We start from the raw sequence: 11,721 nt of genomic DNA on the forward strand, positions 1-11,721 counted from the left end.
ACATCTGGCCGCCGCCCGCAACACCCGTGTTGCTGCTTGCTCATCGCCGTTCACCGTCGCTGAGTGCCACATCCCGCTCTCTGTCGTACATCGACGCCCGGTTGAATTGAATTGTAAATTGGTGTGAAAATAAGATTTCAACTTAGATTCCGTTAGGATCCAAGTGCTAATAGGTGAAAGTGTAAAATTTTAACGCTAGATCAATCAAGTAGTGGTCTAAACTTTAGTCAAGATTTAAAAACTACAGCATATGCATGAGTGCTAATATGTACTAAAGTTTAGCACTTAACTTTAGTTCCTCCAAACAGACCCTTAATATCAGTAGTCTATACCTATTTCTAAAGCGTAATATTTTTATCTAAATTTTTGGTTTGGTCCGCCTTGTGTCATTGACAGGTGGGCCTTGGTCCACCTCGTATGCGAGTCGGACCAGCCCTCGGTGCATAACCCGATCACGTAGATACCTACGGATTAACACCAGAGCAACTATATATATTCGATACTTATACCATAGCAACATACAGATATATTTACCTAGTATAGAAAAAAATTTCAACAGGCTGCTTCTTCCACGAGAAAAGATGGATGAAGAGAGGAATAAGATTACTCAGACTACGTATAAGTTTGTAGCGCAGAGAAACTAAGCAAGCCGATAGTCAGCTCGCTCCTCAGGCCCGTTTCCGTTGGTCTCGCTCCATCGTCCTGATGCCTTTGCATCGGTCTCGCAAGTTTTTCTATCCCTCTGATCAGTCTGCAAATGGGCAGCAAGCAGGTTGGCAGCACGTTTTCCGGCCAAACTAGATGAACGCTCGTTCCCGTATGCTGCCGTCGGATGCAGATTGAACGGTGCCGCAGCTCCGACGTCCCTCTGATGTAACTCGAACAACTGCAGAGGAACCGGATCCAGTGTGCGAGCCTCCCTCTCAAGTCTGAATTCTCGCATCTTTTTCCGGCCGGGAGATGGCGTCTTTTGTCTGCTACTGCGAATGCGCCCCTCCCATTCTTTTTATTCCCAACCCGCTCCCCTCCCGTTTCCCTCTCTTATTCAAACTTGGGAGCTCCCCCTTTTTTTAACGGGCGCCCGCCGCTCTCTGACCCTCGCGCACCTCACTTCCTTCCACCATTCAGTTACCACTGCTCTCGGTTCGGAGCGCGCGCCGGCGCGGTTGCGGGGGTCCTCTCTCTTGCCGGGCGGGTGGGGGGCTACCTGCGAATTCCGGGGGGGATGGGCAAGGCGGCGAGGTGGTTCCGCAGCTTGCTGGGCGGGGGCGGAGGGCGGAAGGAGCAGGGGAAGGACCCGCAGAGGCGGGCGTCCGCGGCGCCGCCCCCCGCGGACAGGAAGCGATGGAGCTTCGCGCGGTCGTCGCGGGACTCGGCCGAGGCGGCCGCGGCGGCTGCGGCGGCGGCGGAGCGGGCCGCGAAGGGCGGCGCCAACGCTGCGATCGCGCGGGCGGCGGAGGCGGCGTGGCTCAAGTCGCTGTACGGCGACACGGAGCGGGAGCAGAGCAAGCGCGCCATCGCGGTCGCCGCGGCCACCGCGGCGGCGGCGGACGCGGCCGTGGCCGCCGCGCAGGCCGCGGTCGAGGTCGTGCGCCTCACCAGCCAGGGGCCGGTTTTCGCTAGCGGAGGCGCCGTCCTCGACCCCCGAGGTCGCGGCGGCGCCGCCGTCAAGATCCAGACGGCATTCAGAGGTTTCTTGGTCAGTGGCTACCGAAACGACCTCTCCTTTTCCATCCCTTCTTGATCCCTTCGTCTTCCTTCTTTCGTCACCCGAACACAGGGGACCATGCGACAGTCAGCTGGTTCTGATTACTGTGCACTTTCATTCAAGATTCTTTAAACTCTTTTGTTTTTTGGTTCATGTGCATGCTTATCTTTTGCACTGCAAATTCCAAATTAATCCTCCTTAAGTAATCATTAACATGATGAATCCTTCCTTGCACAGGCGAAGAAGGCGCTGCGAGCGCTCAAGGCCCTGGTGAAGCTGCAGGCGCTGGTGCGCGGCTACCTGGTGCGGAGGCAGGCGGCGGCCGCGCTGCAGAGCATGCACGCGCTCGTCCGCGCGCAGGCCACAGTCCGCGCCGCGCGCGGCCGCGCCGTGCCGCAGCTCCCGCCCCTCCACCACCACCCTCCCGTCCGGCCGCGCTTCTCGCTGGTGAGTCAAACCTCGAATCCTTTCGCTTCCGGCCGAAGCAAAGCATGCTGCACCTGGGGTCCTCGTCGTCCGAGGTTGTGTCGTCCCCTGACGAATCCGTGCCGGTTCCTTGTGTCTGCAGCAAGAGCGGTACGCGGACGACACGCGGAGCGAGCACGGCGTGGCCGCGTACAGCCGGCGCCTGTCCGCGAGCATCGAGTCGGCGTCGTATGGCGGGTACGACCGGAGCCCCAAGATCGTGGAGATGGACACCGGGCGGCCGCGGTCGCGCGCGTCGTCCCAGCGCACCGACGACGACTGGTACGCGCAGTCGGTGTCGTCGCCGCTGCTGCCGTGCCATCTCCCCGGCGGCGCGCCCCCGCGCATCGCGGTGCCGAGCTCGCGCCACTTCCCGGAGTACGAGTGGTGCGCGCCGGAGAAGCCCCGGCCGGCGACGGCGCAGTGCACGCCCCGGTGCGCCGCTCCGTTCCTCGCGCCGCCGACCCCCGCCAAGAGCGTCTGCGGCGCGGGGGCCGGCGTCGGGTGCCCCGGGTACATGTCGAGCACGCAGTCGTCGGAGGCCAAGTCCCGGTCGCAGAGCGCGCCGAAGCAGCGGCCGGAGCAGCAGCCGCGGAAGCGCGTGCCGCTGAGCGAGGTGGTCCTGGAGGCCCGCGCGAGCCTGAGCGGCCTTGTGGGCATGGCGCACAAGCCCTGCAGCAACCGCGCGGTGGCGCAGGAGGCGTTCGACTTCCGCGCCGCCGTGGTGAGCCGCTTCGAGCGCCCGCCGGACGCCGCCGCGGCGGCCGAGAGGGAGCGGGACGCGTTCTTCCTGCAGAGGAGGTGGTGAGCGTGAAGCCCATCAATCCACGAAGCCGCTCCTCGCCCGCTGGCCATGGCTAATCAGCGCTGCTAATTGGGATTAGTTTCCTCATTAATTCCTTGCTATCTCTGAATCCTTTCAATCTCCTTCTCGCCCTGTCTCGATCTCTCTGCTGTTCTTGCATACAATAACTTCGTGGGAAGCAGGGACATTTCATTTCATTTTCATTTTTCTTCTTCTTCTCATAGTAGCGCGCTACCTGAATCAATCAGATGTACATTCCACCCACTCGTATCAACTATCAAGAGAAGCTCTGCCTCGTTTCGAATCACAAGCGTCGCACGAGCGCTGCAAAGAGATCATCCCAGCATTTTAAATTTTCAAACGGTCGTGGAGTTTGATTTTGATTCGATGCCCGTGTGGTTGTGATGGTGACGGACCGATCCGATCCCGGCCATCCCTAAAGAATTCCAAGAGGGAATCTAGGACGTTTTCGAACGGGAAGCACGTCGCCGGCGGTGTCCGACATAAAACTCCAAAAAGAGCAAGGCAACAAGAAGGAGCCACCCACGCTTGGCGGGTTTTGATCGACGCGAGGCGAGATGGGCTTTGCCTCCCTGCCGGGCGGAGGCGCGGAGCTAGTGGCGCGCATGTGCCCATGTGGGCGCCCGGGGCCGGGGAGAGCACGGCGCGCTGTGGAGGCGGCACCCACCCCGATCGCGTCCGGCCCGGGCCTGGGCGCTCCCCGGCGCCCCCGCGCCCTCCCGGCGACCCCCCGCCGGACGAGTTGCTCCGGCCAAGGGTTCTGCTCCGGACGCCCAGTTCTTGGAGTAGCTAGCGTCCTAGCGACGGGGAGTCTTCGGCGACCATGGCCAGATCGATCGTCCATCGCCGTGATTTTGAAGACGGTGCGAGCACGCGCTTACGCACGCCTAGCTGCGATGTGGTCCATCACTGTGCAGGGGAAGACTGCTCGGCGTACTGCTGCCTTGCCCTGCGTATTTATGGGTAGCTGGGCACTAGACGGCGGGGCCCCGGGCGGCAGTGTCCTAGGAACTGTGCGGCGAGCTGATCTCACACGCACAGTGCCAACAACGAAGTGATGGGATTCCACTGTTCCCTAACGCCCCGGAACCCGCCGACGGGACGCGGATATTCCCGCGGCGGAAGAGGCGACATCCGGAAGAACCAGCCCCGGCCGGGCGGCCCCAAGCGGAGCCACCGCACAGGCAGGTACAGTGCCCCCGTCTCGTCTCGTCTCCTCTCGCACGGAGCTAGCCGCTAGCGTGTGCCCATGCCGTACGCGCGTGTGCGCGCACTCAGCATAGACCCACTCCCAGGCCCCGGCTGATGCGTGGATGGGCTCGGCTCGGCAGCTCGGTGAAGTTTCGAGCGTGTTTGAAAGATGGTACTCCATTGGTACTACACTACCACCAGAAAAATCGCACGAGATCAACAGAAAAAAAATGCCGTACAAAATAAATCCAGCTGCAGGAGTCCTTTTTCCGAAGGAATCCAGATTGTACTTCCCGGCTGCTATCATAGTATCATGTTGAGGTCTCAACTCTAAAACCTCAAAGGCCAAGGCCTAGCTACAATAGTTACAATCAGCCGCAGCAAACCGCTGAGATCGATCCGATCGCCCATGTGAGGCGGCTAGCCCGAGCTAGCAGTTAGAAACGCGCTAGCTACTAGCTAGACCTGCCTGTCGTCTGCCGTCGCATGATCCATCCATCAAAAACGGAGATCCTGGGCGCTCGACCGCTCGTACTCACATCAGTAGAGGCAGTCGTGTAGCTAGCTGGTGGCAAAATAAAGAAAAGATGACGTTGCATGTCAGTTGTCAGGTCAACCGGGGTGGCCAGTGAGGCGAGACTAGAGTGAGATCATCAGGCTAGGCGAGCTCGATCGTCCGTCCCTAACCTCTAGCTACCTCCTCGCGTCCTCGCTCGCCATGGCATCATGCTACGTCAATACGCGAACCAAGGCAAGGCCCGGCATGCGATCGATCGATAGATGAATCGATCGAGCGCCCAGTGAGAGAAGCGTACCGGCCGGCGCGCGCGTGTTACTGTTAACCGGACCCCAGCGGCATGCGTGCTTGTGCTTGTGGTGGTAGGCAGGTACTCCGTAGGGGTTAGCAAGCAGCTGGCATGGTGCGGTGGCGCCATGGCACCGCCCTGGCTGCCGAGCTCTCGTCAGCTCAGCTCAGCTAGCTAGTGGCGATGATGTGAAAGTTCCTCTTTTTGCTGGCCCGGTCTACGAGTAGCTTTCCTTTCAGCAATGATTAGGCTCTGATTTGATGGGTGAGAAAGGCAAGGGAGGCAGGAGCAGGCACTCGATCGACGCACTGCCCGCGCCCTGCTCCTGCGGCAGCAGCTGCTGCTCTACCCGACGATTCTCTCGTAGCCGGTAGCTCCTGCGCTCGCGTCTGCTGAGTGCTGCTGATGGGAGCTAGCTAGGGCCCCGTGTTGGGCTACTCTACTAGCGCCACGAGCGCACCGCCCGATCGACCTTTCTTCCTTCTCATTGGGCTTTGCCAATTGCCATGCTTGCGTTGCTGACTGCTCGACCTTCTCGCAGACTGCGTTTGAATGTTGTTCAAATTTTCCTGTTGGAGCAATAATGGCCGAGGCTTCATAGGATTACTTGAGCTCGTAATTTCCCCATGAAAATAAGAAGTTCCGAGTTTGCCGTAAGTTAAATTATCATAGAGGTTTGTGAATATAGTTTTTTTTGGTCTTTTTTTCCCTGATATAATCTTAGTCAAATAAGATACATAGCCTGACCTAGAACAAACTTAATAGTATGTTTATTTGTGGTAGTAGTAGGGAGAGGGACTGATCAGCTGACTAGTCGCTCTGCATGCAGCATGCTTGCATCAGCTGATCATGCCCATGCCCATGCATGAAAAGCTGTACGTACTACTACGTCGACCAGCGCCGGCCCGCTGCGGCTGCGGCTCGCCTCTCGAGCCCGTCGCCCACCATCGCTGAGACCGAGGGATGGCGGGGCGGGAAGGAATCGATCGCTAGTGGCCAAGCAGCACCAGGGCGCGCAGGTGAGGCGAGTGGGAGAGGGGACGACGACGCCGGCCGGACCAGGAGATGTGGGCGCGGCCAGACTTTCATCAGGCGGTTCACAGGCATGACCCCAGCTAGGCGGCCAGACGCCCAGACCCATGCAGATGAACAACGCATCGGCGCGCGCGGCGGCGGCGCCTCCCCGTCCTCCTCCTTGTCGCTTCGCTGCGGCCGCGGCCGCCCGCCGGTGGAGCCAGGCGTTATTCCCCGGCGTCTCCGGCGACGCATGCATGCAGCTGCAGTAGCGCCGCGCCGCGCCGCCTCGATCCGGCCAACAGGGGCAGGGGCTGATCTGATGCGACAGTGATGGAGAGGCATCAGGCATGGCTACAAAGAGGACTTTTCCCCCTGCTGCAGTCTCGCTGCTGTGCCACTCGTGACTTGCCCACTTTGGGCGGCGGCTCCTCCTGCGGCCACCCGCTGCGGCGCGCACGCTTCTCGACTCGAGGCCCCCTGTCGCCGCCGGAGACGATCGATCGACCACGCTCCCATTGCTCGCTCCCCGCCTTCTCGTCCAGACGTTCACGGCCTGCGCGCCTACAGTGCCCCCGGCCCCTGACGTAATACGATCCGGAGTCCGGCGTATGGTGGTGGCGTACTGCCGTCGTAGCTTATTTTTTCTATTGCCTTTTACCAAATTTTTAGGGTGTGTGCTCCGATCCGACACGTCGTATCCGGCATGCTCCCTACTAGTCATGGACCAACAGTAGCCTGCAGCCATGCATGGATGATTGCAGCAGGCATCGATGCATGCAACGCAGCGTACATGCATGCGCGTGCTGTCTGCACGCAACGTCGTAGAGGCAATACGCCGTACGCTCAGCTAGCTCTACTGTGGAGAGGAGCAGGGTACATACGCTGCCTGCGGCGAGATGATGGGCATATTCTATGCCCCGTCCTGTATTCCCATGGGTATCATAAAACAAGAAGCCCTATCTGCTGCGCATCTTGTCCCCTCCCCTGTCCTCTTCTCTCTACGCACGTCGTCGTCTTAACGGGCAGAGCTCGAGCGACGCGACTACAGTCGCCGGCGTGTAACCTAGCTAAAGCTAGCCTCTTCCGCTTCAAATTTGAAAAGCGAACATGACGGTACCGGCCGGAGCTTCAGGAGGAAAACGCACTTACAGGAGATGATGCTTGCTGATCACCTCGAGATCCGCGACGGGGCGACGTCACATGCGGCGCGCGAACAGCTCGCAGCGCAGAACCTTCCGTTTTGGGGTAACAGGTCACCTATGGGGCGCACATGAATCCGCAGGCCACCACTTGTCGGCCTAGTGTTCCCCTTTCGATGCTAATCCTTGCCGGAACGCCAAATTACACACAGCTCGAATGCATTATTAGCTCCAAACGCTGCTATTAGTAGAGACAATTTTTTGAAAGGACACTTGTTGGTAGTACTGAATAAATAAACCTATGATGACTGATCAGGTTCAATTCGGCCCTGTCCTTTTGTTGCTTCATTTCGTCGTATTGCATTGGCCGTTGCTTCTCGTGTCCTGTCTGTACATGATCTTTTAGGGGCAAATTAAATGCTTTACATACCTAACCTGGCACGGTGACACCTGAGAGTTTGAGTAGGTTTGAATCAACATTTTTGCGTGGCGTAGTTTTTCAAACAACGAAACACGGACAAATGTTCGCAGCGATGCCAGTGGCCCGTATGTTGTTTGCATCGAGCCCAGCAATGCCAGTTCAGTTTCCTGTGTCGATGCAGTGCCAGCATCTGGTCGCATTTGATGAATCAAATCGGCTTGCAACGCCTGCTGCTTGATTGTAAATTCAGGTTAAATGTTGCCACTTTCAGTCCTAGCAATATAATCTCTCTAGTCACAAATACGTCATGTTTTGGACATGGAGGTCTCCAAAATATAACTGTGGCTACTCAATTATTTATTTTACCAAATTGTATTGCGGAAGGGTTTTTTTACCAAAATAATTATAAAACATAGCAAAAAAGTACATCTTTATAAAGCTACATTTCGAGACAAATCTACACGTATCATTTTTAACTCTACGTAAAAAGTAGTAGTATGCAACCGAAGTTTGGAATGGTATGATTTAAGACAATTATAACGACACTTATTCGTGAATAATGCAGGGACTGCTCAGGCCGTTCAGACTCTGTACTGCATCTGCACTATTGTTTCTGTTCTTAGTATTCACATTTTAAAGATGCGCCAAATCTCCTCCTCCAATTTTTATAGATGTAACAAGTTCAAAGCAGGCTCGCCCCTCGGGGGGGGGGGGGGAGGGTCGAGCAGTGCCCCGCCCCGGGCCCCCAAAACGTTGGGGCCTCCAAAATCCAAATACATATACATAAGTATATACATACAACTGGGACAGGTCCAAGCAAGAAACAAGAGCCCAGAGCAGACAGCCGCAAAGGCAGCGCTAAAGCCTAAAGGCTACAGTACAAGCTAATAAGCCTCACGTCCATCTAATTGACGTAACATTCAACGCCGCCGGCCACCGGCCATCGCTCCAACTCACAGTCGTCTGCTGGCGATTCATCTACTCGCCCGGATTGGAGGCAAATTGGATTCCAATCTCCCTGCACTCGTAAGCCTCTTCATTGATCCTCCTTCGTTGAATCAAAATTCAACTGTTAGCATCTGCCCTAGTGCCCTCTATTTCAATGTCTTGTCTGATGATTACCTTTCTAAAATTCCAGCGCCCTCATATCATCTAGAAGGCACCCATCAGGCAGTGAGAAAAGGAAAAAGAGGAAACGCTTAGATGAGTTGACATAATCACAAAGAGGATCCATAGATGAGTTGACAGAGTCACAAAGACAAGTGTTTTATTGCTACTGCTGTTATTGTTACTATATTATTATGGGGCCCCTCTTTTTAGTTCCGCCCCGGGCCAATAAAAACTGAGGACGGGGCCTGGTTCAAAGACTATCGAGTCATCCAAACTTACAGTGGCAACTGCATGCCTTGAATTCATACACTTGATTTTTGAAACTCCTATGCACGCCCCGGCGAATCCTGCTACATGCATCGCCAATTTAATCAGCACGCCAAACGAGACGTCTTGACATAAGTTTCATGTAGCCGTTTGTCATTAAGCACCCATCTTATCTGCGCCCTAATCCCAACCTCCGCGCCAGTTAAACTAGCATGCATGCACTCCCGTTTCAAAAAGTTTGAATCCTTTTGGACCAGGTCGATCGCGTGCCATGGTTTCTTTAAGTCAAATGCAGGCGGCCTAATCTGTCATTCACTTGAATCCCTGGAGCAGCCTAGCGTCTGATAGATTTGATACTCGGAGTAGCCTCATGGAATATACAACTCCTGCAATGCATGCAGAAGAAACAGTGTAGGAGCAGTAGTTTAGTCTGTGCTTAAACTGCATTGGTTAGCAGGGAATTGCTGGGGAGTAGCAGCAGTTTAGAAATGCCACTTGTTTTGAATCGGGATTCTGTCCAATCAGTGAGCCTAGGACGAGCGGTAGCCGGCCTACCTGCATTTCCCCCGTTACAGTTGCCAAGATACGGCCGTGCTTTCAGCTTAGGCTTGTTGACTTCCACACTTCACAGGAAGGAGGGAGAAGGAGGATTCGAAAGCTTGGATCTTGCATTCGTTGCAACCGGCAGGATCCAACGGGGTGCATAGTGCGCTTATCTGTTGGTTGACCTACTGCTGAGTTATTGGTACTCCAGCAGCTAGCAACATTGGATCAGCTGATCAGCAAGACAACGGTGACTGCCAGACTGGTGAGCTGCCTCTCGTAGCAAGCAGGACGCAGCAGGTGTCCTTTGCGGTGCAGTGGTACGGTGTAGATAAGTTTTGCACTTTCACCCTCACGATCTTTCGTGAAATGAGCGGTGAATTTCTTGAAAGATTGACTGAACTCTGCCTATGCCTGTAAATAAATCGGATGCCGGGCAGTGAAAACCCTGCACCCTGATGACGTGGTACGGAGCGTTTTCAAGGCCACGGATGTAGCTGGATTTGCGTGCCCAAGAAAGAGATCTCGCGCGCTAGGGCTCAGATCATCAGCGGGCACAGGCCTTGGGTGGTCTGCTGCTGACGGCAGCGAGTTCCTGCAGCCTCCCATCCGCGCATCATGGGCGGCGCAGAACACGGCAAGAGAGCCCGCGGCGCCGGCGGGGCCTGAAGCGGGCGCCGGCGCCGAGGCCGCCGTGCTCGCGTTCGTACTCATCGTACCTACGGCCCGCGCCCTGGCGGTGCCACTCGCGTATTTTTGCGAGCCTGCGCCGTGCCTGAACCCACGGCCCGCGAGATCTGAAACCTGTAGAATCCTGAAGGCATCGATCATGGCGTGTACGCGAGCCAGCAGCCTGTTCAGAGGAAGTGGAACACCTGAACTGAGCCGGGCGATCCTCCTGCGCTCCCCCCACCATCATTGCTCTAGCTAGCCCGTGGTCAGGCACATTGATTCCCAATTAAAATCTCGAGGGCTCCCCATCACCCCAGGCTCATTTGCTCTCACCTCTGGGGTCTGATCTGGACCACCACCTTCATCAGGGTGGCCGTGGCAGCGCCAACACATTTCGCGGGAACGTTTCAAACGGCTGTTCCACATGCAGGCAAGGCGTTTGAATCGCTGCCGAGCACAAGCCTGCGGTGCGGGTTCCAAAGCTCGGGAAATTCCACGTACGCTGCGGCCCTGGCCGGCCTCGAGGACCTCCGCATTTACAAGATTGCTACCAGGACAGTGCTTACAGTTAGTTTCAGAATTCAGATCTCGCAGCGGGCGACCGGGACAGGCGTTTCTTCAGAGCGAAAGGATCGAGAGATTCTCCCGGATACGGTTCTAACAGTAGACGCCCTCACAGGGGCACTGAGACCGTACTCAGGGACGGTAAAGACGCGAGGGTTGGAAGTATGGAACAAAGCTTCGTTGAAGCCTTTGAAGGCAAGAACAGATTTTGTATGGAAACTTCCTCGTACATGGGCACCGGGCACACAAACAGGCGCTCGCGTTTGCAAAAGGAAAGCCTTCGGTTTCTAGAGCAGCATGTCACTGATGTCTCAACACGCAATCCTGACAGTTATACTTGGTTGCCTGCATGCCAGAATTCAAACGAGACGCGTTGCGGCTGCCATTGAGCATTATATTCAGAGGAAAAAAAACTGTGCTGTACAAAGAATCAGTGGAGAGAGAGAGAGAGAGAGAGAGAGAGAGAGAGAGAGAGAGAGAATCTGATCTGACGATCTGTCCACTGTTTCTGAAGGATCAGGACGTCACAATTGGCCCTGGGAATGTCAGGCAGGCTGTGGCTCCCTCAGATCCTGCTCTCCATCCAGTGAGGGAATTTATTCCAAAGCACGAGGTTCAGTCCCCACTCAGGGCACGTAATCTCACGCCTGTTTCGAATCCAAAACATGCCGCTGGCTGCCACATAAAAGAATGCTCAGGATTCAGGCTCGGCTCCCAGGGAGCGACGCAATTCATGTGACTCCGCCCAGAATAGGATGCCATGCGATTCGTTCTGCCTGCTGGATTTAAGAGGCATGGTACGCTGAGGCCCCTGGAGCAACAGAAACACGCAATTAATGAGATAAAATGTTCTGCGAAACATTCTGGTAAATGTTCTGAATACCGATGAGAAAAGATGACATGCCATGCTTATGAGTGTACAGATGAACTGTTTTTTAAACCTGACGTCAAAATAGTAAGCTCCAGTAAGAGGATAGGCAGATTGTTCGTCG

General features: G+C 55.8%; 1 protein-coding gene across 1 annotated transcript; it reads left to right on the forward strand.

Moving 5' to 3' along the window:
• The first annotated feature begins 1,225 nt into the window (after positions 1–1,225).
• Positions 1,226–3,285, forward strand: LOC112895432 (protein IQ-DOMAIN 14-like). Its single transcript, XM_025963384.1, has 3 exons — positions 1,226–1,699; positions 1,946–2,155; positions 2,277–3,285. Exons 1-3 carry the CDS (start codon positions 1,226–1,228, stop codon positions 2,979–2,981), a joined length of 1,389 nt encoding a protein of 462 aa, XP_025819169.1. The 3' UTR covers positions 2,982–3,285.
• Positions 3,286–11,721: the final 8,436 nt, after the last annotated feature.

Source organism: Panicum hallii, chromosome 5 (assembly GCF_002211085.1).
Source record: "Panicum hallii strain FIL2 chromosome 5, PHallii_v3.1, whole genome shotgun sequence".
In the NCBI taxonomy this organism is placed as follows: Eukaryota; Viridiplantae; Streptophyta; class Magnoliopsida; order Poales; family Poaceae; genus Panicum; species Panicum hallii.